Source organism: Ctenocephalides felis, unplaced genomic scaffold, assembly GCF_003426905.1.
Source record: "Ctenocephalides felis isolate EL2017-DRISC unplaced genomic scaffold, ASM342690v1 CF-g0.4_SCAFFOLD_01886, whole genome shotgun sequence".
Classification (NCBI taxonomy): Eukaryota; Metazoa; Arthropoda; class Insecta; order Siphonaptera; family Pulicidae; genus Ctenocephalides; species Ctenocephalides felis.
This window is the reverse complement of record NW_020538040.1, coordinates 73,121,327-73,149,015: the sequence shown is the minus strand read 5'-3', so window position 1 is coordinate 73,149,015 and position 27,689 is coordinate 73,121,327. Positions and strand designations below refer to the sequence as shown.

At 30.4% G+C, this 27,689-nt stretch overlaps 2 protein-coding genes and 1 pseudogene across 4 annotated transcripts; all 3 read right to left on the bottom strand.

Moving 5' to 3' along the window:
• Positions 1-5: 5 nt before the first annotated feature.
• Positions 6-18,562, bottom strand: LOC113376717 (zinc finger CCCH domain-containing protein 13-like). Of its 3 annotated transcripts, XM_026616741.1 has the most exons (10): positions 18,301-18,562; positions 18,137-18,226; positions 17,890-18,012; positions 17,252-17,422; positions 12,925-13,124; positions 12,715-12,870; positions 7,717-8,184; positions 2,865-2,989; positions 2,343-2,469; positions 6-1,969 (listed from the first exon to the last, which is right to left on the bottom strand). In XM_026616741.1, the coding sequence occupies exons 1-10, from the start codon at positions 18,310-18,312 to the stop codon at positions 103-105; spliced, it is 3,339 nt and encodes a 1,112-aa protein (XP_026472526.1). In that variant the 5' UTR covers positions 18,313-18,562; the 3' UTR covers positions 6-102. The 3 variants fall into 3 exon arrangements, with proteins under 3 accessions (XP_026472526.1, XP_026472523.1, XP_026472524.1); XM_026616738.1 differs by having other exon boundaries at positions 12,715-13,124; XM_026616739.1 differs by having other exon boundaries at positions 2,865-2,959; positions 12,715-13,124.
• Positions 18,563-19,133: 571 nt separating this feature from the next.
• Positions 19,134-20,865, bottom strand: LOC113378118 (tubulin alpha-1 chain-like). Its single transcript, XM_026618642.1, has 3 exons — positions 20,737-20,865; positions 20,438-20,654; positions 19,134-20,369 (listed from the first exon to the last, which is right to left on the bottom strand). Exons 1-3 carry the CDS (start codon positions 20,737-20,739, stop codon positions 19,243-19,245), a joined length of 1,347 nt encoding a protein of 448 aa, XP_026474427.1. The 5' UTR covers positions 20,740-20,865; the 3' UTR covers positions 19,134-19,242.
• A 1,579-nt stretch (positions 20,866-22,444) lies between these two features.
• Positions 22,445-27,235, bottom strand: LOC113375315 (annotated as a pseudogene).
• Positions 27,236-27,689: the final 454 nt, after the last annotated feature.

Genomic DNA, 27,689 nt, shown 5'->3' with positions numbered 1-27,689 from the left:
AAAAATTATAAGAGGACAAATATATTTTAGTTCGATCACTTCTACAATGTGTTTTTATTTCGAATTTATTTTTTAAGACATTTCACATGTATATCCAAACTGTTATTCGGAATTGCTACAACTTTGTTTTTTCATTGACTTCAAGGCTCGCTCGCGTAACCTTTTCTCAAGATCATCGTTATTTACAGAGGATTCTGCTAATACTTCAGCTTCTGATGCACTGCTCTCTTTTAGATCTTTCTTATCCTTGATTTTCTTGTGTTTTTTGTGTTTCTTATGTTTTTTTGAATGTTTCTTATGTTTTTTATGAAGCTTCTTTGTTTTCTTACTATCTGCTTCAGAATTACTTGAACTAGGTGATGAAGCTTTAGGTTTTATATCCTTCTTACGTCTTTTCTTAGGTTCCACTAATTCGCTATCCTCCTCAGAAGTATCTCCAGACTTTTTGCATTTTGATTTTTCAACATCAAGTTTTGATCTTTTCATTTTTAGTATTTTAATTTTTTCACGTTTAGATTTTACTTCAGGTTCACTTGAGCTGCTGCTTGATGTTACATCCTTTCCTTGTGCTTTAGAAATACTCTCATCATCACTTGCATCCGATTTTGTTTGTGGTTTCATATTTCTAACTGGAGAATGCTTTCGACTTTCTTTTTGAGAAACTTCTTTTGGTTTTATCTTATTATCCACACTCTCGGTGCAACGATTCTTTGTTTGAGGTACTACTTTACTCAATCTCTTTTTCTTTGCACTTTTTGAATGGTCATCTGAATCTGATACAGAATCTTTTATATTGTATTTCTTTTTATTTAATTTTATCTTTTGTGAATGAATATGTGATGAATCACTATCATCTGATGATGATTCATCAGATGAGGAAGCAGGTTTACGTGGTCTTTTACGAGTTGCTTTTCTTCTGGATCGTTCACTAACAGGTTTATCATCATCATCACTATCACTATCTGTAGAATTCGTTGAACTATTCATTGCTTTCACAGCCTTTATACTATTATTTTTATAAAGTTTATTATTCTGTTTTTTATCATTGAATTTAGATTTGTCTCCAAATTCATACAGTTTTAAAAATGGAGATGGAGTCCTCGACAAGCTACGCAAATAGAGAGGTTTATCACCACTAACTTTCTTTACAGCATCTAATTTCTTTGGCTTTTCATAATTATGCCCTATGACTTTATCAATTTCACTAGGTTCTTTTTTATTTGATTTGCTTGCAGTGGAAATTTTCTTGTATTCCAAATTACCACTTTTCTCACTCATTGATTGATCTTTGCTAGAACTTTCAGATGATTTCCTGTCTTTGATCTTCTTTGTTTCCATCATATCAATGGACCTTACTTTGTTGTGAATACTTCCCCGATCCTTAGATATTTTCAATTTAGCTCCAGTAGTATCTTCTGGTTTATCTCTTATTGTCTTATTATAGTACTTTTCAGGCGACTTGATTTGTTTAACTTTTTCTCTACTTCTATTATCAATTCCTTCACCACGCTTTGGAGAAATGGCTTGTTTCCTGTTCTTATCATTTTGGGAACTATCACGCTCTCTTGAATTATCCTTCCTAACCTTGCTTTTGACACTATTCCTATTTCTATCGCGATCGCGTTCACGTTCCCGCTCCCTTTCACGATCTCGTTGCTCTCTTTCTTTTTCCCGTTCTCGCTCCCGCTCCCGTTCACGTTCCCGCTCTCTCTCGCGATCCCTTTCACGCTGTTCTCGATCACGTTCTCGCTCTCGTTCACGTTCACGTTCACGTTCGCGATCTCGGTCGCGTTCTTTTTCACGGGATGAAAGACGAGATCTCTCAAATCGCGCCTCACGTCCTCTTACATAATCTCTGTCTCGCGTACTAAAACGTGACCGATAGTCTCCTCGTCGAGTTGTATCGTACGTCCCCCGTGCTGCTGTGCGTCGTGGACTTCTATCCCGTGAATCACGGCGGCTGTTATACCTAACAAAATAATATGCAAAAAACAGCATTTTAGTAAAATACAGAATTTCCATCATAGAACTACACAATATAACAACAATTATATTTTTAATTCCTTACATGTGATTTTTTTCTATGAGATCTTTACCATGAATTAATTAGTTATGGAATGTACTAGTATAAATATCTGTATTATAATTGATTTTGGTATGAAATTTTGTTTTTAATTTATACTTCAAATCAGATTTTTAAAATTATTTTTAAGGATTTAAAAATGTAATTGTACTTTCAAACATTAGTAAATAAATCATCTATTATTAATCATGCTGTAGATAGATGCAGCTAGCATAAAATATCAAGTATTAAATTAAATAAAGAAATTAATAGTACTCACCAATCTCTATTTCTAGATCTACGCCGTTTTTTGTCGGCAACATCACTTTCACTGGAAGAACTATTTTTATTGCATCTGTAATGCCTCTTTTTTTGAATGCTGTCATTTTTCTTTTTTATATCAAAATCTGAAAAAAAAACAAGTATTGCATTATTAATATTCATAATAGAGACTTCAAACTACAAAACTTTCAACAAAGCTATTGAAATTGAAAATAGAACTATTTTTTAAAATGAAGCAAAATAGCTGCACCATTTTTTCTTGATACATGCAATCACCTGAAGAATGAATAGCATATTAACTAGTGTGTGTGGCAATGCTCGTAATAGATTATTGATGAAAATTCGTGATTTTGTAAATAATATAAAAATAAAATTAATATTCGTAAGTTTTTGAAATATTGAAGATTTTATAATATACAGACTAAATTAACAAAAAGCTAACATAATGCTATAAAAATAATATTAAATCTTCATAAAACAAAAGTTTTCTAAAATAATATTTTTGTACATAAAATATCACCTTCACTTTCACTGCTGCTGGAAGAACTTGACTGAGCTTTTCTCAGATTTCCTTTAGAAGCTATACTTGAAGAGTCAGATTTAGAGGTTGATCTCCTAGGTTTAGAAACAACTGGTGATCTTGAACTGTGTTAAATTTTTTTTATCAATATTTAATATATTATATTAAACAGTTATATTTTGCCACTAAAATAAACTATAAAAATGTTGGGTTAAATCAACATCTACATTTTAATAATATATGGCATACAAATATATATATATATATATATATATATATATATATATATATATCTTATATATCTTGATAGTTTTTTCGACGTTGAAACATATTTCAAAGTAACTAGCAGCCCATTCGTCGAAATAAAAAAGGTATAAAGTATAAAAACTTTTATTTATACGTTTCGACACAAGATGCGTGTCATCATTCAGCAACACAGGACAAAAACACTCAACAAAAATTTATTTTAAAAAATTAAACTTAATAACAATTAGAAAAAAACATTTTTTAGAAAAAAATATGTATAACTAAAAGATTTGAAAACTAATTTTACTAAAAGTTATGAAATACATCATTGTGAAGCTAGAAGCACGCCCATACCGAGCATCTAGACTAGCAGTCGAGTCTAGATGCTCGGTATGGGCGTGCTTCTAGCTTCACAATGATGTATTTCATAACTTTTAGTAAAATTAGTTTTCAAATCTTTTAGTTATACATAATTTTTTCTAAAAAATGTTTTTTTCTAATTGTTATTAAGTTTAATTTTTTAAAATAAATTTTTGTTGAGTGTTTTTGTCCTGTGTTGCTGAAAGATGACACGCATCTTGTGTCGAAACGTATAAATAAAAGTTTTTATACTTTATACCTTTTTTATTTCGACGAATGGGCTGCTAGTTACTTTGAAATATCTTATATATATAAACGGAGTTCTACAAAATGTTAGGTATGGTAAAAGATGAAAATGGCTGTACGGATTTGGCCAGTCTTAGTCTTGAAAAATACGTGCTAACCCACAGGTTGTGGGAAAGTTGAGATTATTTCAAAACCGAGTAGAAACTTTACATTTTCAATTTGAAAATTTTTGTAGAAGCGTGATTTAAATAAAACAATGGACGTCGGCACATACGTCAAATGTCAAATGATTTTGATGGATCATTTTCAATTAATCTTAATATTGCGATTTAAATAAATATTATTTAATTGTAGTAAGTAGTTTTACTTGTAGTTTTATTTATACACAAAAATGTTATTAAACGGGCCGCAAGTGTTATTAGAAACTCTAAATATCAACTTTTTTTAAATGTTAATATGAAAATGCACTTTTTATGTAAATCATATTTTTGTCAAACTCGGTGCTCTGAAAGAAATCATTTGTATAATTTTATACTCATTGGTATTTGTAAAACATTTTCTAGATTATATTATTTTTTTTATTTATATTGTTTAAATTAAGAACCTAAATTTGGAATCGATCAAAGGGGGACATTTTGTGGAATAACTTATTCCCAGGTATAACAGACAACAATTTAAATAAGAAGATTCGGTTGATAATATATAACTTTGGAACACACACCTGTAAAAATTACAATGCACAAAATTATAAGTTCTCTCTGGAATTAAATATTTTGAAAATTGATTACAAAGCTCGCATGCTATTAAATGTATCAACAGTTCCAGTATTAGAACGAGTTTATCAAAAAAAATGATTCACTATGTATATATTTTTAAGGCTTGACAAATGACCTACAATTTTGAAGGAATTTCTTCCAAACAATATGTCAAAATCTTGCAGTTTGGACACAGTCAGGCATCGATCATGTTTCATTATAAACTACTCTACAAATTGAAAAATATGAAAAACTTCAGCATTAGAATTTTGTATCAAATCAAATCAAACCAATCAAATAATGCAATGTAAAATATAATTCACCAATGGTTATTTTCCACTAATCTTGAAGAATAAACTGGCAAAATTTGCTATGAATAAATCGAAGAATGGATAGTAATATTTGAAGATCCGGGGTTAATAAAGTCCACCACCGATATCTCAAAAACCAGTAAAGGGAGTCTGGTTATTCAGATGATAAAGACTAGAAAGGGTCATGGTTACCATGCGAGAAAAAATAGAAAGGACACAAAATATAAAGTGGAAAAACATGGTGATGACGTGAATATGGTACATGAGAAGCAAAGATGAAAAAATATGATGTTAACATTCTCGAGGACAAGAATTGAGCAGGATGTTACGTATGAATAGATCTTGCTGTTCTATTGTATGGTATAGAGAGAATAACAAACGAGTGATTGATGTAGTAGTGAACATAGAGACCGGTGTAATTAATAGAGAAGGGTGTAATTAAGAGTTATTAGAATTAGTTAATAAAGGAATGAGGGATGTGTTAATAGATGGTTATATATATATATATATATATATATATATATATATATATATATATATGAACACACAAATGCACACATACGTGCGCACACAACTAGTCACACTTGCAGGTGTATAAAATGCGTAAATCACAAATACAAAACAAAGTCAAGTATATGGAATGTTTAACACTATTCCTACCGGGACCGGTCAAATGACCGTTTTTGATTTTTCGATTAGTATTTTTCATATCAAACGTAATTGAATCGTCATCAAACTTTATGACTTTTCCTAATATGTGAGTATAAAACATTTTTCAATGTTAATTTGTTTTTTCAATTTTTATTTTTGGAAAAAAAATTGTATGCTGTCTTACCTACCGCGACCGGTCATTTGACCGGTAGTACGAAAGACGATGTTCGGATGGGATTTTTTGTAGTAATTGTTAAGAATATTTTGGAACTTACAAGAAAATGTAAATTCAGAAGAATTTAGACTGGTAAAAACTGCCTTCTGCAAATTTATATGCATTTTTTTCGATTCTGTATGCGCGGTGCGCAAATAAGGCAAGTAGTATAAATATTGCATTTCTACGGTATAAAAAGTGGGATTTCTCAATTTTCTCAATGTCTATGTATAGACAGATTTTTACGAAGGAATCTAAACAATAAATCGATAGGTTTTGTTTTGAATCCAAAGGTTGGTTCAACTACATTGACAGCAATCAAAATTGTTGTAAAAGACTACGTATTACTATCGACAAACATATATTTTCAATAAAGGTAAGGTGTAAATTCATTCAACATATGTTCAATAGTATTTAGGAAAACGTATAAATATTAGTAACTGTTCAATATACGATGTAAATATAATTATGCCCTGCAAATCGCACAAATGGGGTGTAAAATTTTGGTAACCATCCAGTATACGTAGCAAACTGAGATATTCTTTGAAGATTTATAACTGATGAAACCGTATTATCAAAATCGCTAGTACGACATAAAAATATATATAACGTTTTTACCATCCTACATATAGCTAAACTTTTAGTAAAAGAAAACTGATGGTAGGTACAATTGAAGCAATATAACAGCTATAAATACTGGCAGAACGAAAAATCAAAGACTTCAATACTCAAATAATATTTACAATTTTGGAAGATAAGAAAGAAGATTCTAATTTTCACTTACATACACATATGTTGAAAAAATTACACTAATACGGGAGTTAATTCTATTGGTATTAGCGTCGGGACTGGTGTAGATGCCATTCATAAAATAGTCAGAAATTATTTGGTAAAATATGAATTTTAGAGAGAATTCATCAAGAATTTACATTATTTTGGATGTATTCAGGATAAATCCATTGTTGTTACATAAAGAAATTACGAGAAGACAATGTACAAGGCAGGAACTTTCTATTCCAATTAACTTGTCGTATAGTTCCAACAAGAATTCAGAAAAAAATCAGCTAAGTACAAGTACAAAACAGATTCCCTAAAAGAAACTATTCCAGATAATGCTTTAGAAAAATGATAGAGAAAACAAAATCAGCCAAAAACGTAAAAAATGCGTGTGTAAAAAATACACTCTAAGAAAAAAAATCGTGAAAAATTGGATAAAACAGTATAAAATGTAGAATTCGCATTATAAAATAAAAGAAATATATTGTATTTGTATTTATAAACTCTTAAACTAGCATTAACTCTTCATTCAATACTGAAAAATACCGATTTTGCATGACCGGTCATTTGACCGGTCGCGGTAGGAATAGCAAACATGAAATGTCGGTAGGAATAGTGTTAAGTACAAATAAAAACTTTGAAATCAATCTTCAGGTATTTAATCTATGTCATTTCAAATCATATAAATACTTATGTTTGATGAAATTCTTGAAGGCGTATTTAAAATGAAGAAAATAGAAGAGAAAAAGTTCAATGTATTATTCCGGGATTAGCTCATGAGTAGCGTTCCCGACTCACACGTTCAGAGTTCGGATCCCCGGCAAAAATTAGAAACACTCTTAAAAAAATAGTTTGAAGTAATGTTAACAATAGTTTGAAATAGTATTAAAAATAGTTCAATCGTGTATAAAAAGATTTGAGAATATAAATTAAATTGAATAGAAGTAATGAAGGAAGTAATGGAATGGAAGTAAAAATAGAAATAATAAAGAAGAAAAAAGAAGAATGAAGTTACGTTGAAGAGTACATAGAATAGGATAGAATATAAAATAGACAGAAGAAGAATAGGATTTATATGTGGAAAATAGTGTGAGCATGAAGATTGTATTGAAATTGAAATATGTTGTAGGTGGCTAAATGCTCGAGTAAGCGAGACCAATAAAAATAATAATAAAAAAAAAGAATTGGATTGAAAGTATAAACATAATAAACTTATTTATATATGATAATGATTGTAGTAATAGTATTGAATAAGAGCTACATCAATAGCTTAAATTTAAAAATGAACATACCGAGATTTTGATTGACTGCTGGACTTGCTAGAACTATCCTTGGATATAGATCGACTTCTAGACTTAGTTCTTCCTCCTGACGCCATATTAAGTAATTTTGCCTGAAGCTTTGACATGGAATCCGTGTCCTCCATTCTTTCAGTCATTTTGTGATTTTCATTACTAACAGCATCACCACTATTCAAAGCGTGACGCGTCATATCGTTTTTTTCAGTAGAAATTTTCTTATCCTGCTTCTCGTCGACTAAAACAGGATCATTTAATATTCCCTCTTTATCATCAATACGATTTTTTTCACCATTAATATCTGTCGTAGGTTTAGACAATTTTGTTTTATCAACATTGTTGACTAGATCTTTTTTATGATTAATTTTATCTTTACGTTTCCCTTTAGAATGCGAACGCGAGCGAGAACGTTTTTTGTCTCGAGTATCTCGAGAATGACGATCACGGGAAACACTATGCCGCCTGAAATTAAAATAATAAATAATTTTTGATTACAATAAAAAATATATTAAAACTAGTGGAGTGTATGGCATCGTGCCTTAAGGCAAATTGCTGGAACTTCCCGTACCGTAACGAAATGTTCGAGGAATATTGAATGTTTTCAAATAGATTATTCTAAATATATTGTAACATTGTCTAATATTTATAAGAATTATATAAACTGAATTGCAAAGTTAAAATTATTTGTTTAAAGTATATTAGAACTTTAGTCAGAATTAAAAATAAAATCTGAATTATTTTCGATATACAATTTTTTTTTTTTTTGAAAAAAAAAAAAAAGTTGAAACTAAATTTTGTTTCCAAAATCAATTATTTTGTTAAAACAAGCAGAAAGTTCTTTGAATCATTTAAATCGGACGCTTAGTTCTTTCAAAAAATGCCATTTTTTACACATTTAGCTCCGTATCTTCGAAATGGCTGGGCCTGCCTTTGCCAAAAACTAATAAACACTTCTATCAATCATTACTAATTGAATGTTTTTTAGATCATTCAAATCGGATGGTCCGTTCTCTCAAAAACTTGATTTCTATTTTCTGCACTCTTTGCTCTTTATCTCCGTAACTGTTGGACCTGCCTTTGCCAAAAAACTAATCAGCACATCTCCCTATCAATAGGAATCGAATGTTTTTTGAACCATTCAAATCGGTTGATTCGTGCGCCCGAAAACGTAGACGAAAAATTGTATCCATACATACATACACACACATACACATCTATTTTTTCTGAGGTATGCCAAAACGTTCAAAAACCTTCAAAACGTCGAGAAATGTAAAAATTTTCAATTTCGATTTTCGGCCCATTACAATAACTTACCCTACGGAAAGTTAATAAAAGTTTTCTTGAACAAATCAAATTTCATTTTTGTGGATCTGTAAGAAATCTATACGATATACTTCCAAACTTACTACAAAGTATATTTACATATATATATATATATATATATATATATATATATATATATATATACATATATACAAAAACCTAAGTAGATGCTATATAAAAATGTAAACACTTGGGATGGTCATAACACGGTTCGCATTCATTTATACTTAATCATTTCGTAAATTCGCTTTAAAAACAATCAGGTATGTGACACTAGGGTACTGCTAAATGACATAGCAGGCAGGTGTTGCTCAAGGAGGAAGGTAACTGTGGGCTAAGACTATAGTTTGAAACTTTAGAAGATTCATCGAGTTTGTACTACCTAACACAAACCAATAAATTCTTGTTTTTTATTTATATTGCACGTTTGATTACATATAAAGGCTGCATAATATAAAGAATATGATTTTTTCAATTGTAATATCTCGGGAACGGTGATTTTAACGAAAACAAGTATAATAATTTTGTAGATAAATTTATAATAAACAAATCTGTCTACACATTTTTTGGTAGTTTCCGCGAAAAACGAGAAATATCAGAATTTTGTACCTTTGACCTTGAATAAAAAAAAATCGCAGAGGTCGGATCGATGGGACTTTTGATATTTCATTTGTAATGACTTATTTAATATATGTCACAACTTTCAGCTCTATACGACTTTTTTCGAAGTGGAATGTCTATTTCGACTGGGCTAATACATAAATTTCGAGTGTCTGTGACTGTGAACGATATTCAAACAGCTGTCTCAAACTACATGCATGTGAATAAATTATACTGTACGTATACCAAATCAACATTTTTTTTTAATTTCAGTTATTTCGTTTTTTAAACTTAACTAGGTGTAAATTGCTTATTACCGCCTAAGGGTCGGCATAATCAAAACGAAATCAATAAATTAAGTTATGGGTAATTTATAAATATACCGAATTGCTGTAAAGCATCATATCGTAAAAAACTATAGCAGATTAATCAATTTTGTACACATGTGCCAAACGTACTAATTATTTCATACAAATAGTTTGAAGATTAGAAACTGACCAACAAAAGTGCTTATAACTTTCATAAAATGTCTTAAATTTTTGAAATCTGTTTTAGCTGTTTTTAAGAAAATGTCGACGAAAGATTTAATTTTGACTCACGTTAAAAAAGCCTATTTTTAAAACTTTGATAAATCTTTAAAATTAAACGGCCTGTAGAGCCGTAATATTTTAATATGTTCTTATTATAACCAGCAACTTTTTTTCATAGCATCATAAGAAGTTTCATAAAAATCATCGAAAAAAAAAATTATTACGAAGAAACGGTTCGGGCGATCTTTACCAGAAACTAATCAACACGATTCCCAACTAATACCTTTCGAATAGTTGAATTTTCAAAATAGATCTAGGATTTCTGGCTGAAACAGACAAACAATGTTACACCTATCTGCTATTTACAAAAGAAACGGCCTGGTCGATGGTCTGGCAAAACTAATCAATGTGAATCCTTATCGAGTTACATCAAATGGCTTGTAAAAACGTTGACAATCCAAAGGTCAAAAATGCGGATTTGGTATCATTCGATACATATTGACTTGAAACGTCGGGAAAACAAAATTAACAAATCGGATTTTCTGGCGACAACATAAACTCCTTTTTCGGTAAATTAAAAATCTACACAGACAAATATTATCAGTTCTTGTAATAAACTAAATTTAGAATAATACATGACAGGAACTTCAGATGTATCAGATAAATCTACTCGTGTTGATCAAGTTGGTCAGAGCAATAAATCGTTCTAATAGCAGGTCGTTATCGAAATCATCAAATTTCCCTTTTGAATTTAAAAGTATGCACAAACTGGACTCACATTCGAACCCATCAATAGTTGACATTACTCAACCTTTTGGCATAAGGAGATTGAAACGACAATAGCCTTTAGACTTAGTCTTAGATTAGGTCTAATATAATATTATCATATTAATTGTAAAACTGAGAAGATCTCATTGGAGTTCTTCTTTAGCATCGCTCTTAAATATTGTCATTTTAGCTCATAGGTATCTTTATGTATTTCTGATTGCTAAATAAAACAGAGATAAAAAAAAGTATGCAAATTCCGATGTGTCAGTTATGACAATCAACAAGTATCAAGGATAAACGTTAAGCAAATCTGGTATAAATTTAACTAGAAGTTGTTTAGTATCTATATACATAACGTGCTCAAGCGCGAAGAATCCAAGTAGTGTTGCCAAGAAAATCGTACGCTATTTTTTAATATAAAGAAATTTTTCAATAAACTAGTACAGCAAACTGACTATAAATGGCAATTACAATAAAACTACGAAAACTTTTAACTTCTTTATTAAATTTCACGCAAACGAAGTCGCAGGTACAGCTTGTATTAACTATAATCGCCTAGGGCAGGTTCGAATTGGCTAATAACGTTTTAATAGAATAAAGAAATATTAAAACAAATGTACATGGCAAATTGCTGGAACTTCCCGTACCAAAAATTAATTTTTTTTAAAAAGCCTTACCTTTATTGAATTAAATGAGATTTTTGAAAATTTTGAAAGAAATGATTTTATTGAACAATTAGATTTTTTTTATTTGGAATTTTTTTGAAAATTTTGAACACTTTTCAAAGCAATCAATCGTGCTGAATGGCTGTTTTAGCGAATAAAAATCAACGCGCGTAAGCGCCGTGTCGCAGTCGAACAGATAAACATTGGTACGGAACCCAAATGTAATCAAAATTTGTGCTTATTTTTAAAATTTCTGTAAAATACCATTTTTGACCGCCAAATAGGTTATTTTTACTTTTTTCACGCGACCTCCGAAGCCGCTAAACTTGCCTTCCAAAAAATGATCAGTTCTTCATTTTGTCAACACAAGTAAATTTTTTTTGAATTATTCAAATCGGACGCTCCGTTCTCTATGTATGTATTTTGACCCTTTTCTTCGAAACGGCTGGACCTGCCTTGTCCAAAAACTAATCAGTACGACTCCTTATCAATAGGAATCGAATACTTTTTAAATCATTCAAATCGGTTAATCCGTGTTCTCGAAATCGTCGAAAAAGTTTGTATCCGCACCTACATATACACATACATTTTTTCTAAGGTATGCCAAAATATTCATAAACCTTGGAAACGTAAAGGTATGCAAAGAAAATATTTCCGATTTTTTTGCGATTATTATAACTTATCCTACGCGAAGTTAATAATTACAACTGCAATATTTATTTAATAAATAAAATGTCTAAATAAATATTAACAAAACAAAAAAAATACAATGGTGTATGAAGTATGTAGCAGTGGCGAAATAATTTTATGAATCAAAGACCCGTGTTCACGCTTAGGAAATCAATTAGGGCGATATGCCATCCGACAAAAGTGTGTTAATACCGTCATTATAACCGGTATTACCAGTTATACCAAAATACTGGTATTGAATTTGCATATCTGTATTGCATTCCCTAGTTATAACTACCAGTGTAATGCAGCAGTCAATTAGCATACTTTTCTCTACACGCTACTGATATAAATTATATAATATGTATTAATAGATTTTATTCACAATTAAAATAAATGTGAAATATAAATCATGAGCCTTTCTACTTTTACCTTACCTTTCTCTACTTTTGTCTCGCCTTCTATCCCTATTCCGATCACTTCTATCTCTTGACCTGTCCCTGTGACGAGATCTCCCCCGATGATTTCGGTCGCGCGACCTGCCTCTGTCGCGCGATCTGTCCCTGTCGCGCGATCTGTCCCTGTCGCGCGATCTGTCCCTGTCGCGCGATCTGTCCCTGTCGCGCGATCTGTCCCTGTCGCGCGATCTGTGTCTCTCCCGAGATCGCACACGAGTTTTATCACGTTCGCGTGATTGCTCACGTGATTTAACGGCATCATTATCTTTTAATTTGTCATTATCTTTATCTTTGAGCTTGTCATCATTAAAGTTTTTGTTATCATTTTCATTATCAGTCCGATCTCGTTCTTCATCTTTATCTTTATTCAGCGACTTCTCTTGATCTTCCTGCAATAAATAAAAAAACGAGTTGTCGTAATGCCGTAATATTTTATTATAATCTATAATAAAATGGTATCTACCGTCAAAAAAGAAAATCGCCCGACCGATCTTTACTAAAAACCAAAAAACTAATCAGATTCCCAACCAATATCTTTCAAAAAGTTTTTGAATTTTCAAAATCGATTCAAAATTGCGTGATAAAAGAAAACGGCCCGACTGATCTTTACTAAAAACCAAAAAACTAATCAGATTCCCTACCAATATCTTTCAAAAAGTTTTTGAATTTTCAAAATCAATTCAAAATTGCGCGGACGAATTTTTTTTCACTTCTCTATTATTTGAAAAGAAACGGCTTGGCCGATCGTCGCACAAAACTGACAAATGATAGTCCTCATCGAGTTGCATCAAAACAAACTTCTCCTTCAGTAAGTTAAAAAGTAATATATATATATATATATATATATATATATATATATATAGTTCATAAATAAAAATTTTGCAACAAACATTTGATATATTTCATAAAATATTTCAGTTGTCGCTAAGTTATAAAACAAAGGAAATTTTACCCATGTTATTTCCATAGAAACTTTGGTTGGAGTGCGGACTATCTCAAAGTTAATATTAAGAGCTAAATCTTGAGAGAATTGTCTCTCATCAATATATATTTTGATATATGTATCTTTTCTGAACAATAAATCGGATAAATGAAAAACAATTTGTTTTTTGTAGATATTTAATTAAGAAGAATACAGAATATTAAGTGAAAAAAATGTTAATATATAGGAATGGATTATGTACCAGACAAAAGCAAAGTAAGGTATAATCCATTTGTCTGGTACATAATCCATTCCTTTATATTAAAAAACTTTTTTACTTATAATTCTGTATTCTTCGTCAATTATAGTGTTAGTCTATATATAAAATTGTTTTTGATAGAAAAAACCTGATGATGGACGTATCTATTTCCGAAACGTCGTAATTAAACATATACAAAAAACAAATTGTTTATTGGATTTATTGTTCGGAAAAGAAACATCTCAATTTATTGAAAAAATCCAGGACTATATATATATATATGCCATTATATATAATTAATTGATAAGGCTGGTAAATTTGTTCATATTATGCATTGTGATTTGAAAAAGAAATACAAACAAAAACAAAATTTGAGAGTAGATTACTAATTTTTGACATTTCAGAACTAGGTATGTCCGTCCTTCTAGTTTTCTGTCAAGTATAGTGCTCACTAGATAAGAAAAAAATATTTATAAAAATGAAAACAATCAAAGTAAATGAATAAAATGCATATAAAATTAAAAAATCCGAGTGCTACTAAAAATCACTTAATATTATTAAATGTTATTATGCCATTCACATCTCCGTAGTTAAACATTTCAAAAAAATTCACCCATTATGTTATGGTATATGTCGAATGAAACTCCTATCTAGTATCATAATAACATATTAGTATTGCTACATATTAAAATTTATTAGACCTTAGATATCAGGTTTTTGAACTTTAAATTTTCAAATAAACTGTAAAATAATACATTTTACTGTACATAACAAATAACATTCAAATTCCATTCTCGTCTATCTCTCAAAATGAACATTTTAGTTGAGGGAATGAAAACCCGCTTGGCCAAATACATATCTTCTCTATGCCTTGTTTCTAAATTTAAGACTCGATGGTAAAGCAGTCTCAATTTAGTCTAAGTGGCAGAAGTTTAAATGATTATATCCTTTCAAAATCATGTACTCTATTGATAATGAGGTGCACTTTCCCTAACTATTTCAATACACAGAAACAGTGTTGTTTCCCCTCGTACATTATATGTAAATTTTTTTTATTGACGTATTGGCTGCAATCATATTCAATTCATATCAAAGTTGTACCAGACCTTGACGTCAAGCGAAGACAGGGTAGTATGAACCTTAACTGTCTCACAATGTTTGGAAATTATGAGCTTTTAGGAACCTAAAGCTTTGATGACATTATGACCATTTTTCGGTTATTGTAGTTAGAAGATCAACGGCTAATTGGGCATATATACATATATATACAGATAATATATATATATATATATATATATATATATATATATATAAATATAAGAAAGTGATATGGTGTAAAAACTTACATGTAATTGTAATATTCCTAATTATTTCCTAATAATAATTGTCCACAAATGCACTAATAAAAACAATTCTTGACACAAGAATTAAATTGAAACAATTATATAAATTAAAGTGACAAGAATTATTTTTATTAGTGCATTTGTGAACAATTATTATTAGGAAATAATTAGGAATATTACAATTACATGTAAGTTTTTACACCATATCACCTTCTTATAAATTAGTTTTAATTAATAGTTTTAATCTGTGCTTTCAAACTAGTGTCCACTGAAGATGACACAAAACAATGCGTTGAAACGTATGGAAACGATAAAAATGTTATAAGTTCATACAAGTTTTTAATTGATGTATTGCCCTGAAGACTGAATCTCACATATCTCAACATCAAGATTATTAAATTTTAACACACACATATATATATATATATATATATATATATATATATATATATATATATACACCTAAGTCTGTTTTTACACGGTCTTTTTGTACACGGTTTTGATATAACACGGTTTGAAAATTGAATATTTTTAATTTTTTTACACGAATTTATTCCATTTAGCACGATTTGAAATTTTATGTACCTAAATTTTTTTTGTCAAATTAAATTTTTGCGAAGTATGTTGATATCACAAAAAAGTATTTATGAAAGAAAGAAGTCTGAAACCATCGATAGTATCGATAGTTTGCGAACACTAGCTTAAAGATTTAAGTGAATTCCCCTTTAGCGCGTACCAACAATTTTTACTGATCAAAGCAAATGTGAATAGCACTAATTTAGGGGAATTATTATTAAAATAAACATGAATTCTTGTTCTTGAAAATTCTTGTTTTTCACCAATTTTAATAGGTTTTAGAGATTAGGAACAAATCACCCATTTTTGTATAAGATCAATGTCTTTTTTTACACGTTTTTTTTTTTACACGGCTTCTTCTGGAACCAATCTCCGTGTAAAAACAGACTTAGGTGTATATATATATATATATATATATATATATATACAAGTCACTTTACTAGAAGTCACATTCATGAGATTTTTCACTGGTTATAATATATACATTATACTTCAAACACTAGCATAAACCAATATTATTTATATAGATACTAGCTGTACCTCTCTACGTGTTGCCATGTTTTACTCTCAATTAAAAATTTAAATGAAGGTAAATGAGCTACATTAGGAGAACCAGTGAGTCAAATGCCCCACTGAACATAGTTTTCTAAGAAGTTCAATTTCTGATATTCACACACATGTAAGGACACTGACTGTCTTTAAGTCTTAAAAAAAATGTTGACCCATGAATACTGATCTACAGAAATCTTAGATAAAATCATTCTGTATTATTCGGATATTCATCTTTTAAATATTGACTCAGACGTACATGTACTATTTTTCCTTGTATATGACTATGTATTCAAAAAAATCTCTTCGTTTGGCAAAACCTTTATTCTATCTGACGCCAAGGTTCACTTGATTACAAAGCCCCCCCCGACTCGGTAAAAGCCTTCAAGGTGACCAACCCCTACCACTCGGTTTTAGTAAAAATATGCAAAAACCTGTCTGGGGATATACCTAACAGTTTCCCAAATTTTCACAGCAATCAGATGTATGGTTTATAAATGCATAACAAATACACACATACACGCAGGTATGACTTCGCCCACTTAAAAGATGAGTATAAAACAAGTTAAGAATTATAACATTCTAGATTCTCCACCCATGAAGTAATGCCTAACGGCGGTTTCCGTGGGGATAAGAGGCAAGGGCAAAGCGGAAGTTTTAGTCAGTATTATATCAGAACGGTATTGAGTCCGACATACCCAGACAAAAGACCAGTCTGGAATGCATAAAGGCATTTCCTTCGCTATACAAAAAAAAAACACACACGCAGGCATATAGATTATTCACAGATAATTATGCATTCATAAAACTCTCGGAAACATACATAAGGTGTGTATCATTTGCATATAAAATACCAAAAATACATACCATTCTTTTCTTAATTTCTTCCTTTTTTTGATCTAAAAATTCTACTGGAATCCCAGATTCCGTGTCTTGAGCAGAAAGTAATAGGGCCCACAACTCATCCATAAATTGTCGAGCATTTTTTCCATTTAAGAAACCCGTCATGTTAATTTGCATTTTTTTAGGACAAGGAAACTGAAAAGAGTATCATATTGCTTACACATCTATAAAAAATTTATATAATAATGAAAATTTTCAGTATAAACTGTTGAACATAAACAAAATTAAAATTATATTAAGTATAAATTAAAATATAACAAATATATAGCAAAAATACATTTATAAACTGATAAATAAATCATATAGAAAGGAATGATTTCAATTATGAATTATTTCAGTTATTCTGATATAAATCATCATTAATATCCAACTTATTATAAACACAACTTAATGTTTTAAATTATCATGCATATTTACATTTTATAAATAAGTGATGATTAGTTTTGAAAAGAAAAGAAACTAAATAACGGGTTGACACCACATAATCAAATAATTACAGGTTGTAATTTACTGGTATTTGAACTATGCTACTTCCATAAATAATATTTGTGAAACCGAACTATTGTACGAATCTAATAGTAAATATTGCTTTCACAACTTACTTGCACATCTAATTGATTGTACACAAACTCCACAACAACATCATCTTCAATGTGAAGCAGATCAGTAATTTTTTGCGTTATCCAGGGACGTAAAACATCAAGTTTTACTTTACTCATATCAACCTAATATTGAATCAATGCATTATTTTTAATATTCTGAGAAAACGACACACAATGAAAATATGAGTTTACTTAATTACATATTACAAAATTCATGCTTCCAAATTAAACAGGTGAAAGAACTAACCCTTTGACTCAAGCAATCCCCAAATTTCATTTGCTTCATAAGTTTCTTCTCCTTGTCACTGAATCTTGTATCCTGTTGGGTAGTTGTGCCCTGACAAATATACATCAATGTAACAATAAATCCTTATAACTAAAATTAAGTAAATAGCATTTAGGACTACATACCGTATACATCATCTTGATTTCGTTTTCCTATTAAGCTAATGAACAGACAGAGCGGCAAAAATGTCACACAAAATCGGTTATTCAGTACAATTTTTGTATATAAAAATTATGCTATAACTACTAAAGTCTTATAACACTTCACAATACCAAAATTTATCAAAACTTATACTTAACATAGAAGTCAGTCAACTAAAAAATCCAATCATACTTAATTAATAATATAATAATCTACAATCGGTATTTTCGAGACTTTAGTTGATGGCTGTCTCGTGCGATAAAATTAAAATGGCGTATACGCGTCGAAATTTTCTGAAAGGTGGCGCCATCTATTAACGCATAAGGTTTTTCGAGCAAAACTTCTTTCAGAAAAGCATATGTCATGTCATGAATTGTTCATTGAGGCCACCACACGCTATCTTGCTGTGACGATCTATTCTACGATCTACACACGATTTTGGCTTTATGACCAAAATATTATAGAACATTATGTCCAATTATGTCAACTGTTGAATACTTTTTGCGAAAAATTCGGATACAAGGACCACTCGGACCATTTAATGATTTTTAATTCTGGCATTTTTGAGTTCTCAAATATATATACTCTAATTGATTAAGTTTTGAAGTTTTGTTTACTGTAGTACATCAAATTGGTGTTAAGCAAAATATTACTGAAATTCACAGTTTGTTATGTATTCAATGCATTATATTTCATAATTGATATGCTTTAAATGAAACAATCTAATACAACCTATAAATAGTATGTCACAACTAACTAAATATTCTGAATAAATTAAAAATAAAAGTTTGTTTCGCATTTAGAATACAAAATGTCAGTATAAAAATCAATTTATTAAATAGCATGACACGTAAATTCAAAAATTACATAAATATAAAAGGTAAGGTAAATATCACAGGAAAATCAAACATAATAAGGCAATTGCGTTAGTATTCTTCATCTGCTGACTGTTCACATTCGGCAGAGTCTGCAGCCACCTCTTCGTAATCCTTTTCAAGTGCAGCTAAATCTTCACGTGCTTCAGAAAACTCTCCTTCTTCCATACCTTCTCCAACATACCAATGTACAAATGCTCGTTTAGCATACATCAAATCAAATTTATGATTGAGCCTTGACCAAGCTTCTGCAATTGCTGTTGTGTTAGATAACATGCAAACTGCTCGTTGTACTTTTGCCAAATTTGCACCTGGCACTAAAGTGGGAGGTTGGCAGTTGATTCCAACTTTGAAGCCTGTCGGACACCAATCCACAAAATTAATATTTTTTTTACTCTTGATAGTAGCAATTGCTGTATTAACATCCTTTGGTACAATATCTCCTCGATATAACATGCAGCAAGCCATGTACTTTCCATGACGAGGGTCACATTTCACCATTTGATTAGCTGGTTCAAAGCAAGCACTAGTAATTTCTGCTACTGATATTTGTTCATGATATGCTCTTTCTGCAGAAAGAATAGGCGCATATGTTACTAATGGAAAATGTATCCTTGGATAGGGCACAAGATTGGTTTGGAATTCATTCAAATCCACATTTATAGCTCCAGAAAATCTCAAAGAGGTTGTTATTGATGACACTACTTGGCTAACCATGCGATTTAAGTTTGAATAATTAGGTCTTGGTATGCCTAGGTTGCGCTTACAAATGTCATAAATGGCTTCGTTGTCGACCATGAAGGCACAATCCGAATGATCCAAAGTTGTATGTGTTGTTAATATTGAATTATATGGCTCAACAACTGATGTCGATACTTGAGGAGCAGGATATATAGCAAACTGTAATTTTGATTTCTTCCCGTAATCAACAGACAAACGTTCCATGAGCAATGAAGTAAATCCAGATCCCGTACCTCCACCAAATGAATGGAATATAAGAAAACCTTGTAAACCACTACATTGATCTGCTAATTTTCTTATCCTATCTAATACTGCGTCTGCCATTTCTTTCCCAACAGTATAATGACCTCGAGCATAGTTATTAGCTGCATCTTCTTTGCCAGTGAGAAGCTGTTCTGGGTGATACAGCTGCTTGTAAGTTCCTGTACGAACTTCATCTGCAAACATTTTGAGTTTATAACAGAAATACTATAACTTAAATTACATCATAACAAATATCATTCACCTATAACTGATGGCTCCAAATCCACAAAAATAGCTCGCGGAACGTATTTCCCAGAACCAGTTTCGCTGAAAAATGTGCCAAATGAATTTTCGACCCCAGTTTTATCCGCGGGCATTTGCCCATCGGGCTGAATATCATGTTCCAAACAGTACAACTCCCAACAAGAATTTCCCATCTGCACACCTGCTTGTCCAACATGTATTGAAATGCATTCCCTCTGCAAAATAGTAATAATAACAATAAAAAAAAAATAATCATGCAATAACTATGAAAAATGTACCTACAATCAAAATACTTACCATTTTGACGGCTGACGAGAAGTAGAATGCTTGCTGACTTAAAACTGAATGCAATGGAATTCAGAGAACGACTAACGAACGTGCACCAAATTTCTTGAGCTTATATGCATGAATGGCGGTAAAATTAACCGTCATACATGGCTACCAATGTTTAAAACAGTGGCGTTAACTGTCATCATTTGACAGTTGTTAATCATATTTAATGTTGGTAAACTATAACTATTTACGTCTAGTCTAAGCATAGATTATGGATTATACTTTTTTTCGATCTATTAGTCTAAGCATAGATAAATTTATTTATTTATATTTATTATGTTGTTGGTCGTTACTGCAGTTACCTTAATTGTAGTCTTAGTTCTAATAAGGCACGTTTATGTTTATTTATCCATGTGTTTATCGATCTATGCATGCATCATCATCATCATCACATATGTTTACTTATCTATGCATCATGCATCTGTCACGTGTTTTTAGCACATAGTCTTATCTATGCTTTAGCACATAATTTTACCACTTGAGTTAATTTTCCGATAATTCTGAATATATTGAATATATGAAATGGAAACAAAATAGACAAAGTAAAATTAGTGATACAAAAAACTAAACATTTATCATAAATATGCAATTTTTAAATAGAACTTAAAAACTATCTCGGAGCATTTATATTTACCATACCATTTTATCTATTATATGTATAATGTGAAATCAAGTGGTAAGGGCTAACCATACCGAAGACCAATTGTTTGGACCAATTTCAATTTAATTTTTCATGTGTATTTAAAAAAATACTTATAACACTAAATTTAACCACTTCACCGCAAACCTCTGTTTCGTAAAAATCATAGTAATTACATCATTTTATATCTGGGTTTTTGCCAGTGAATGTTTTTGACTCAATGTTACATAAAAATAGGTTCATAAAGGACTGGCCCAATTTAATTTACAATACTCAAATATATTTATAAGTAAATATACGTTGTTATTTTTAAATTAGATTCAACAGTTTTGTTCTTTATAAAGCACTATAAAAGCTTACACGTGGGGTAAACAGAAACAACTAACAACTCAATTCAACTTTACACTGTCAAAGTGTAAATAATAATATATTAGTAATTAAAAAAGTATATTTAGTTAAAAAAAAACTTTTACAAGTGATAAATTAGATTATTGTTGTTCCAACTCTTCCAATGTATATTTTAGTAAAGACTTTGTGTCCATAAAATTTGTATTTGGTCTTAGTTAAATAAAGTAGTTGTTATTTCGTTAAATCCTCTTAAAATTGAAAATAAGACATTGTATGTCTTTGCTTTCTGTCTAAATATAGAAATAAACGTATTTCTCTATTTAGGCAATAACTAGGAAATTTTCTGAACATATTTCGATAGTTGTTTGTTTGTTATGTGTCATATGCTGTGATATATGTTGTCTGGTTGCCACAGTATAATTACTGAAATTCAACAAATAAGTTATATATTGCAATGCTGAATGGAATATTTCAATCGATGCATCTAATACAGCTCAACAACAATCAATCACGAAAGATATGTGCGCTATTTTCCATCTTAATAAATAGATATCAGAAATACAGAATCGTATTTTTGATTAAATCAATAAAAGTCTTTAAGCTATTTACATTATAACTTTTTATTATAAATAAGTTATCAATATTTTGTTTCATAAGTGTTCGTATTTATTCAATATCCTTAATGTGCTGTTAGAAATATTTATCTTCCAAGTTGATCGAAAACCAAACCTTACCGGGAATGTAATTTACTTTTATATTCATCCAGCTTTCATCCAACGATCTATGGAATACTCTAAAGCAGCCACCCAGCTATAAAATTTTGAATATTTTAAACATAATTTTACTATTATCTAAAAATATTTAATCACTTTTCACTCAGTACCGTTTTCTATCCATTTCTGATTCTGTATGAAATAATAATGCCTTTGTCTAGATTCAGGCGGTGCTAATTCAAATGCATGTTTTTTACCCCCAACTGTTGACGGTTGTACTTTATATCCCTGAAGACATGCCATTCCTACAAATAATTGAATATATATATATATATATATATATATATATATATATATATATATATATATATATATAGTAAAGTATTAAAAGTTACATTACATACACACTATTTCATAAATATAATATTGTGTAAATGTAGTATTGATGACAAAGCAAACTACAATCGCATTTATACACGAAGATTTGAAAATAATATTTCAAATCGTTCGTTTGTTTGTGTTGTTTATAGTATATAAAATGCATAGAAATCCCAAAATTGTATTCAAAGCTACTATTGTCATTACTCTTACATTTATTAATAGAGCTAAATACTTTAGATCCAATTACCAAATGCCGTTTTACTGCTGCCATCTTGATAGAAATAAAGACATGCATCTTTGAGAACGCAGTATCGCTTGCTCCACGACCTCCACTTTCCTCCTAATTTCATTAGATATCCGAAACAATCAGGACGAGAAATACAAGCTGCTGGAGCCCGCAAACTTCTGCGTGACGTCTCCAACCACGGATCTGTTTGCTCAGCTGCATGCGATATTACAGCGATCCATCTTGCCATATATAAAAGTTTGATTTTATTCAGTGATTAAATTATGAATCGGATTTATTATTTTTTAAATTTTTCTTGCAATGTTACAATATATTTGGAAAATCAAATCAATAATATTAAACAATATACACAAATTTTATCGCAAAAATCATAGTATCGGACCTTGCGGCAGCTTCTTCTGAATCCGCAGCGAGTTGCAGTGGAGGTGCTTCTTCTGAAGATATGCGGAAAGCATAGGCTTGAGTTACGTCACTTGGTCCGGACTCAACTTTATGGCGCGCCCAGAAGTAATGCGCCAACTGGCTGCGTATCCTACCAAATTATAAAACAAATCTAAAGTTGCCAGTGCGATTATTTATGTTGACACCACTAATATAACCCGTGCCGCGTACATTATTATTTGATACTGAGCAAATTTTAAAAACTGACAAAAAATATCAGAATCATGTCTATAAAGTTAATAACATTTTTGGCGATTTTTTTGCGATGGCTAACTTTTCAGAAAAAAGTTAATGATTGCAAAATCCTTGCTAACAAGACAAAAAGCAGTATAAATAAAATCAAGTTTTACGTATTTAATATTATATTAGATATAACTTTTGCTGTCTATTGATACAATTTTTAATAAAAAAAAGTGTCGGTAATCTCAAGGGTGGCCATTAATTAAGCCAGTAAATTGTTTGTAATCACAACAAAGAAAGATTATTAATTGAAGCTGTCCGATTTTTGGAAGCGAATGAAGAAGATAAAGTGGACAGATAACAACTGAAAAAGTGCTGAGAAGAGTGGGCAAAGAAAAAAATGTTCTGAGCACAGAGTATAATTATTAAAAGGAAAGTACACTAGATCGAACCCATTCTGCAAATAGTGTCTTTCATACGTTGTGGTCGAAGGTGAAAAAATAGGAGGAAAAGACTGGTGGGAAGAAGAATGCAAATGATTGATCACTTACGCGGGAAGAGAAAATACAAGATCAGAAAGCAGAAGTTTAGAAAGAAAATGCGTAAAAGTGTAAAATGCTAATAAAATAGTGAAGGAAAAAATGGTCTTACACCATGAACCTACCATCGAATAGAAAACCATTAATATATTAAACAAATATATTCTGAGTGGATATATGGATATTAATTTGGAATATGAACAAACAACACTCTTTTTTGCACTAATTCTTTAAATAATAATTTTACAAACGTTTCGAGACTAGAATTATCTCATCATCAGTCTATTAAAATAGACTACTACTTCACCAACGATCGTCGGAGTCCGAATTATCTATTCGAGGTCATGTGGTCAGTCACGCAATATCAAATAGGAAAGGAAGGAATAGGGCACAGTTGAAAAATAGCTAGGAAAAAAATATGAAAGGAGACGGTTCGTTCATAAAAATTGTTTTAAATTATTATAATTAAAAATATACGTACATAAATATAGAGAATTGGACTCCGACGATCGTTGATATAGCAGGCAGTTTATTGAACGACTTGTAACGGATAACACTTAATGCTAATTTAGGTTTCCATATTTTAGGTTTTAAATTTCAATACACTGATGATGAGACAAACCTAGTCTCGAAACGTTTGTAAAATTATTATTTAATATATATATATATATATATATTAAAATTTTTAGCAATTTTAAAATTTTTATAATCTTGTAAATAAATTTTTAAAAGTTTTGACGAAGCACAACACACAACGACTCGTACAATGTCGTTTATTTGTATGATAAATAGTTGAATTAGGCAGGTTCATAGTTAAATAACGACATTTTTACCCCTTTTCTCTTTGATAGTTCATACTTAGTAGGTACATATATTCGTTTAATGAATGCAAGTTTCAGCAACTTTCTTTAAGGAACAATATAATTCATCAATAGTTTATTCTATTTGATGATCTACTTATTATATAACTTCATGCGCACAACGTTTAATATTGATTCTATATAAAATAGTTTATATTATTCATACTGGAATAATCACCCGTTTCTTTATATAATTAAATATTTTACCCTTTACTGATCAGTTTTAATAATAATAAAGGCAGTGATCGGGCTTCAGGCAAAACCACCGCCTAACCCATTTTGCAGGCGTAGAAGAATTTTCACTTTGCTGACCAACCTGACGCCAAAGATATCCAGAGTAAAGTGCAGGCGCGCTTCCATCCAGCATCGCTCAGACCGGCAGAAAAGCGTTATAGTTCGTGCTACCTATCGTGGTCCAAGAGTAATACGTTTTGCTTTAATACATTTTTTCTAAATAAATTTAAGATTGGAATACATTAAAATAGGGTACACTCTATCAATTCGTGAATAAACTAAAACTAATGATACAAATACATCTGAAATGGTAGAGTGATATATACCTATATACATTTACATTTAATTGTTTCAAGATGCTCATACGTATTTTCTCCGGCACTTATATTTGTTAGTTAGATTGATATTATAAAAAAATGAACTTTGCACTTTGCACAATTTAATTATAAGCCCATAGAGAAGATATACTCGCATTTATTGCGGAGAAAGCGAATAAAGTGATAGCTAATCTTTTTCTTAATAAGCTTATTTAGGTTTCAGAATCATGTGATATTATTTAGGTATTACAATAGTAATATGGTTATTAAAATAGTAATAATTGTTTCTACGTAAATCTGAACAAGTTAGTGTAATAATTTAGAACTTTCCGCCCACACATTTTTATTTCATATACTCATTTATATATTCATTTATTTATTATATTCATTTCAACAAATAATATATTATAACTATATATGTAAAAAACAAAAGCATCTAAGTGGTTAACTATACTAATTATACAGAATATGAACATTCCATGCCGCAGTAATATGCTTTCATAAAAAGTAAACTCTCACTCATCAAGTAAAATTTATACAAGAAATAAAATTTTACAGTAAATTGTTAAAACCAATATTCTAGTAATCACGCAAATAAAATATGAACAGAATATTGCATAGAATACGCGATATCATTTTATAAAGAAATCGAAACAACTAGAAATATCAAATAATATAAGATGTTGATAACGCAAAATACAAATTTATTATTAAAAATATTAAAGGACACAATCCAAATTGTAATAAAATTCATTATAGAAAGATATGTACTTAAAATAATTTGTTATTATTAAACAAACGATTGCTCAATTCCTATTGTGGTTCAATGCCATTTAATATTCACATTAATTACAGCCCAAAAAATGTTACTGTAAAATTGCTTAATGATTAAATAACTTTATTTCCGACATAAAAAAATTGTATAAATAAATGCATAAATATCTCATAATCTTGCAAAATATTTATTCGTGTGTTATTTTTAATCATTTGCGCAATCGTTTAAGTTATCTACAGTTATAAAAGTCCGTGAAAAATAACATCTACAAAGTATAAATATCAAGATCACTTAAAATACGCATTACGTATTGTTCACATTCGACTGCTAGTCTATTTTGAACTGAGACGATTAATAATTGTTACACTTATTTTTTCTGCTCTACGTAATACGTTGACCTACTCCTTCGAGAGTAGGTTATATATTGTTAAGTGCTTCGATTAACTAACCTCTAGTTCGAGGACATCGCTGCCTGCGTGCGCCAAACGCACAACCTCGGAATGCGTTTTATCCAGCACTGGGACGCCATTGACGCTGAGGACAATATCACCGACCTCAAGGCCGCAGGATTCAGCAGGCGTATCAGGCTCAATAGCTGAGACCACCACAGGCTTCGAACCATGTATTCTGAAGCCAAATTCACCGCCTTCACGTCGGACAATTACCGTTTTATCTGTTTCTGTAAGTGATATGTAATTACAACAATAGGACCAGTTTCTAGATTGTTTCTCGAAAATTGCAAAGTGACTATTGTCTACCTTACAAAAATTATGTATAATGATAACCATACTTCAGGAATTTCAGAAGAATTTTTTAGTCTATTTCAGTATTTTACAATTTCTGGCGATCACACTATTTAAGTCAAATTTACTATAATTAAAGTTTAATATTTAAATATTTAGCATAGTATAACTTGACTGTTTTTTTTTAAATAACACAAGCAATGTTATAACAATGCGTAATCGCATTGCCATACATATTACGACCTACGTAATGCAAATTTTTGAAATTTATGATTTTTTTAAGTTGCATCATACCTGTTTTACAGCAGTAATTATCTGTTAGGATACGTTCAAAATAATGATGGTCACAATCAATTTATGTTAATTTAATTACCAAGAGGCGTCCATTAATCACGTGAGCGAGTTTTTAAGGATTTCTGGACCCCCCTCCCCCTTGGTGATACATGGCGATATTCAAAATTACCCCCCCCCCTCCCCCACCAAACATCACGTGTTTTTT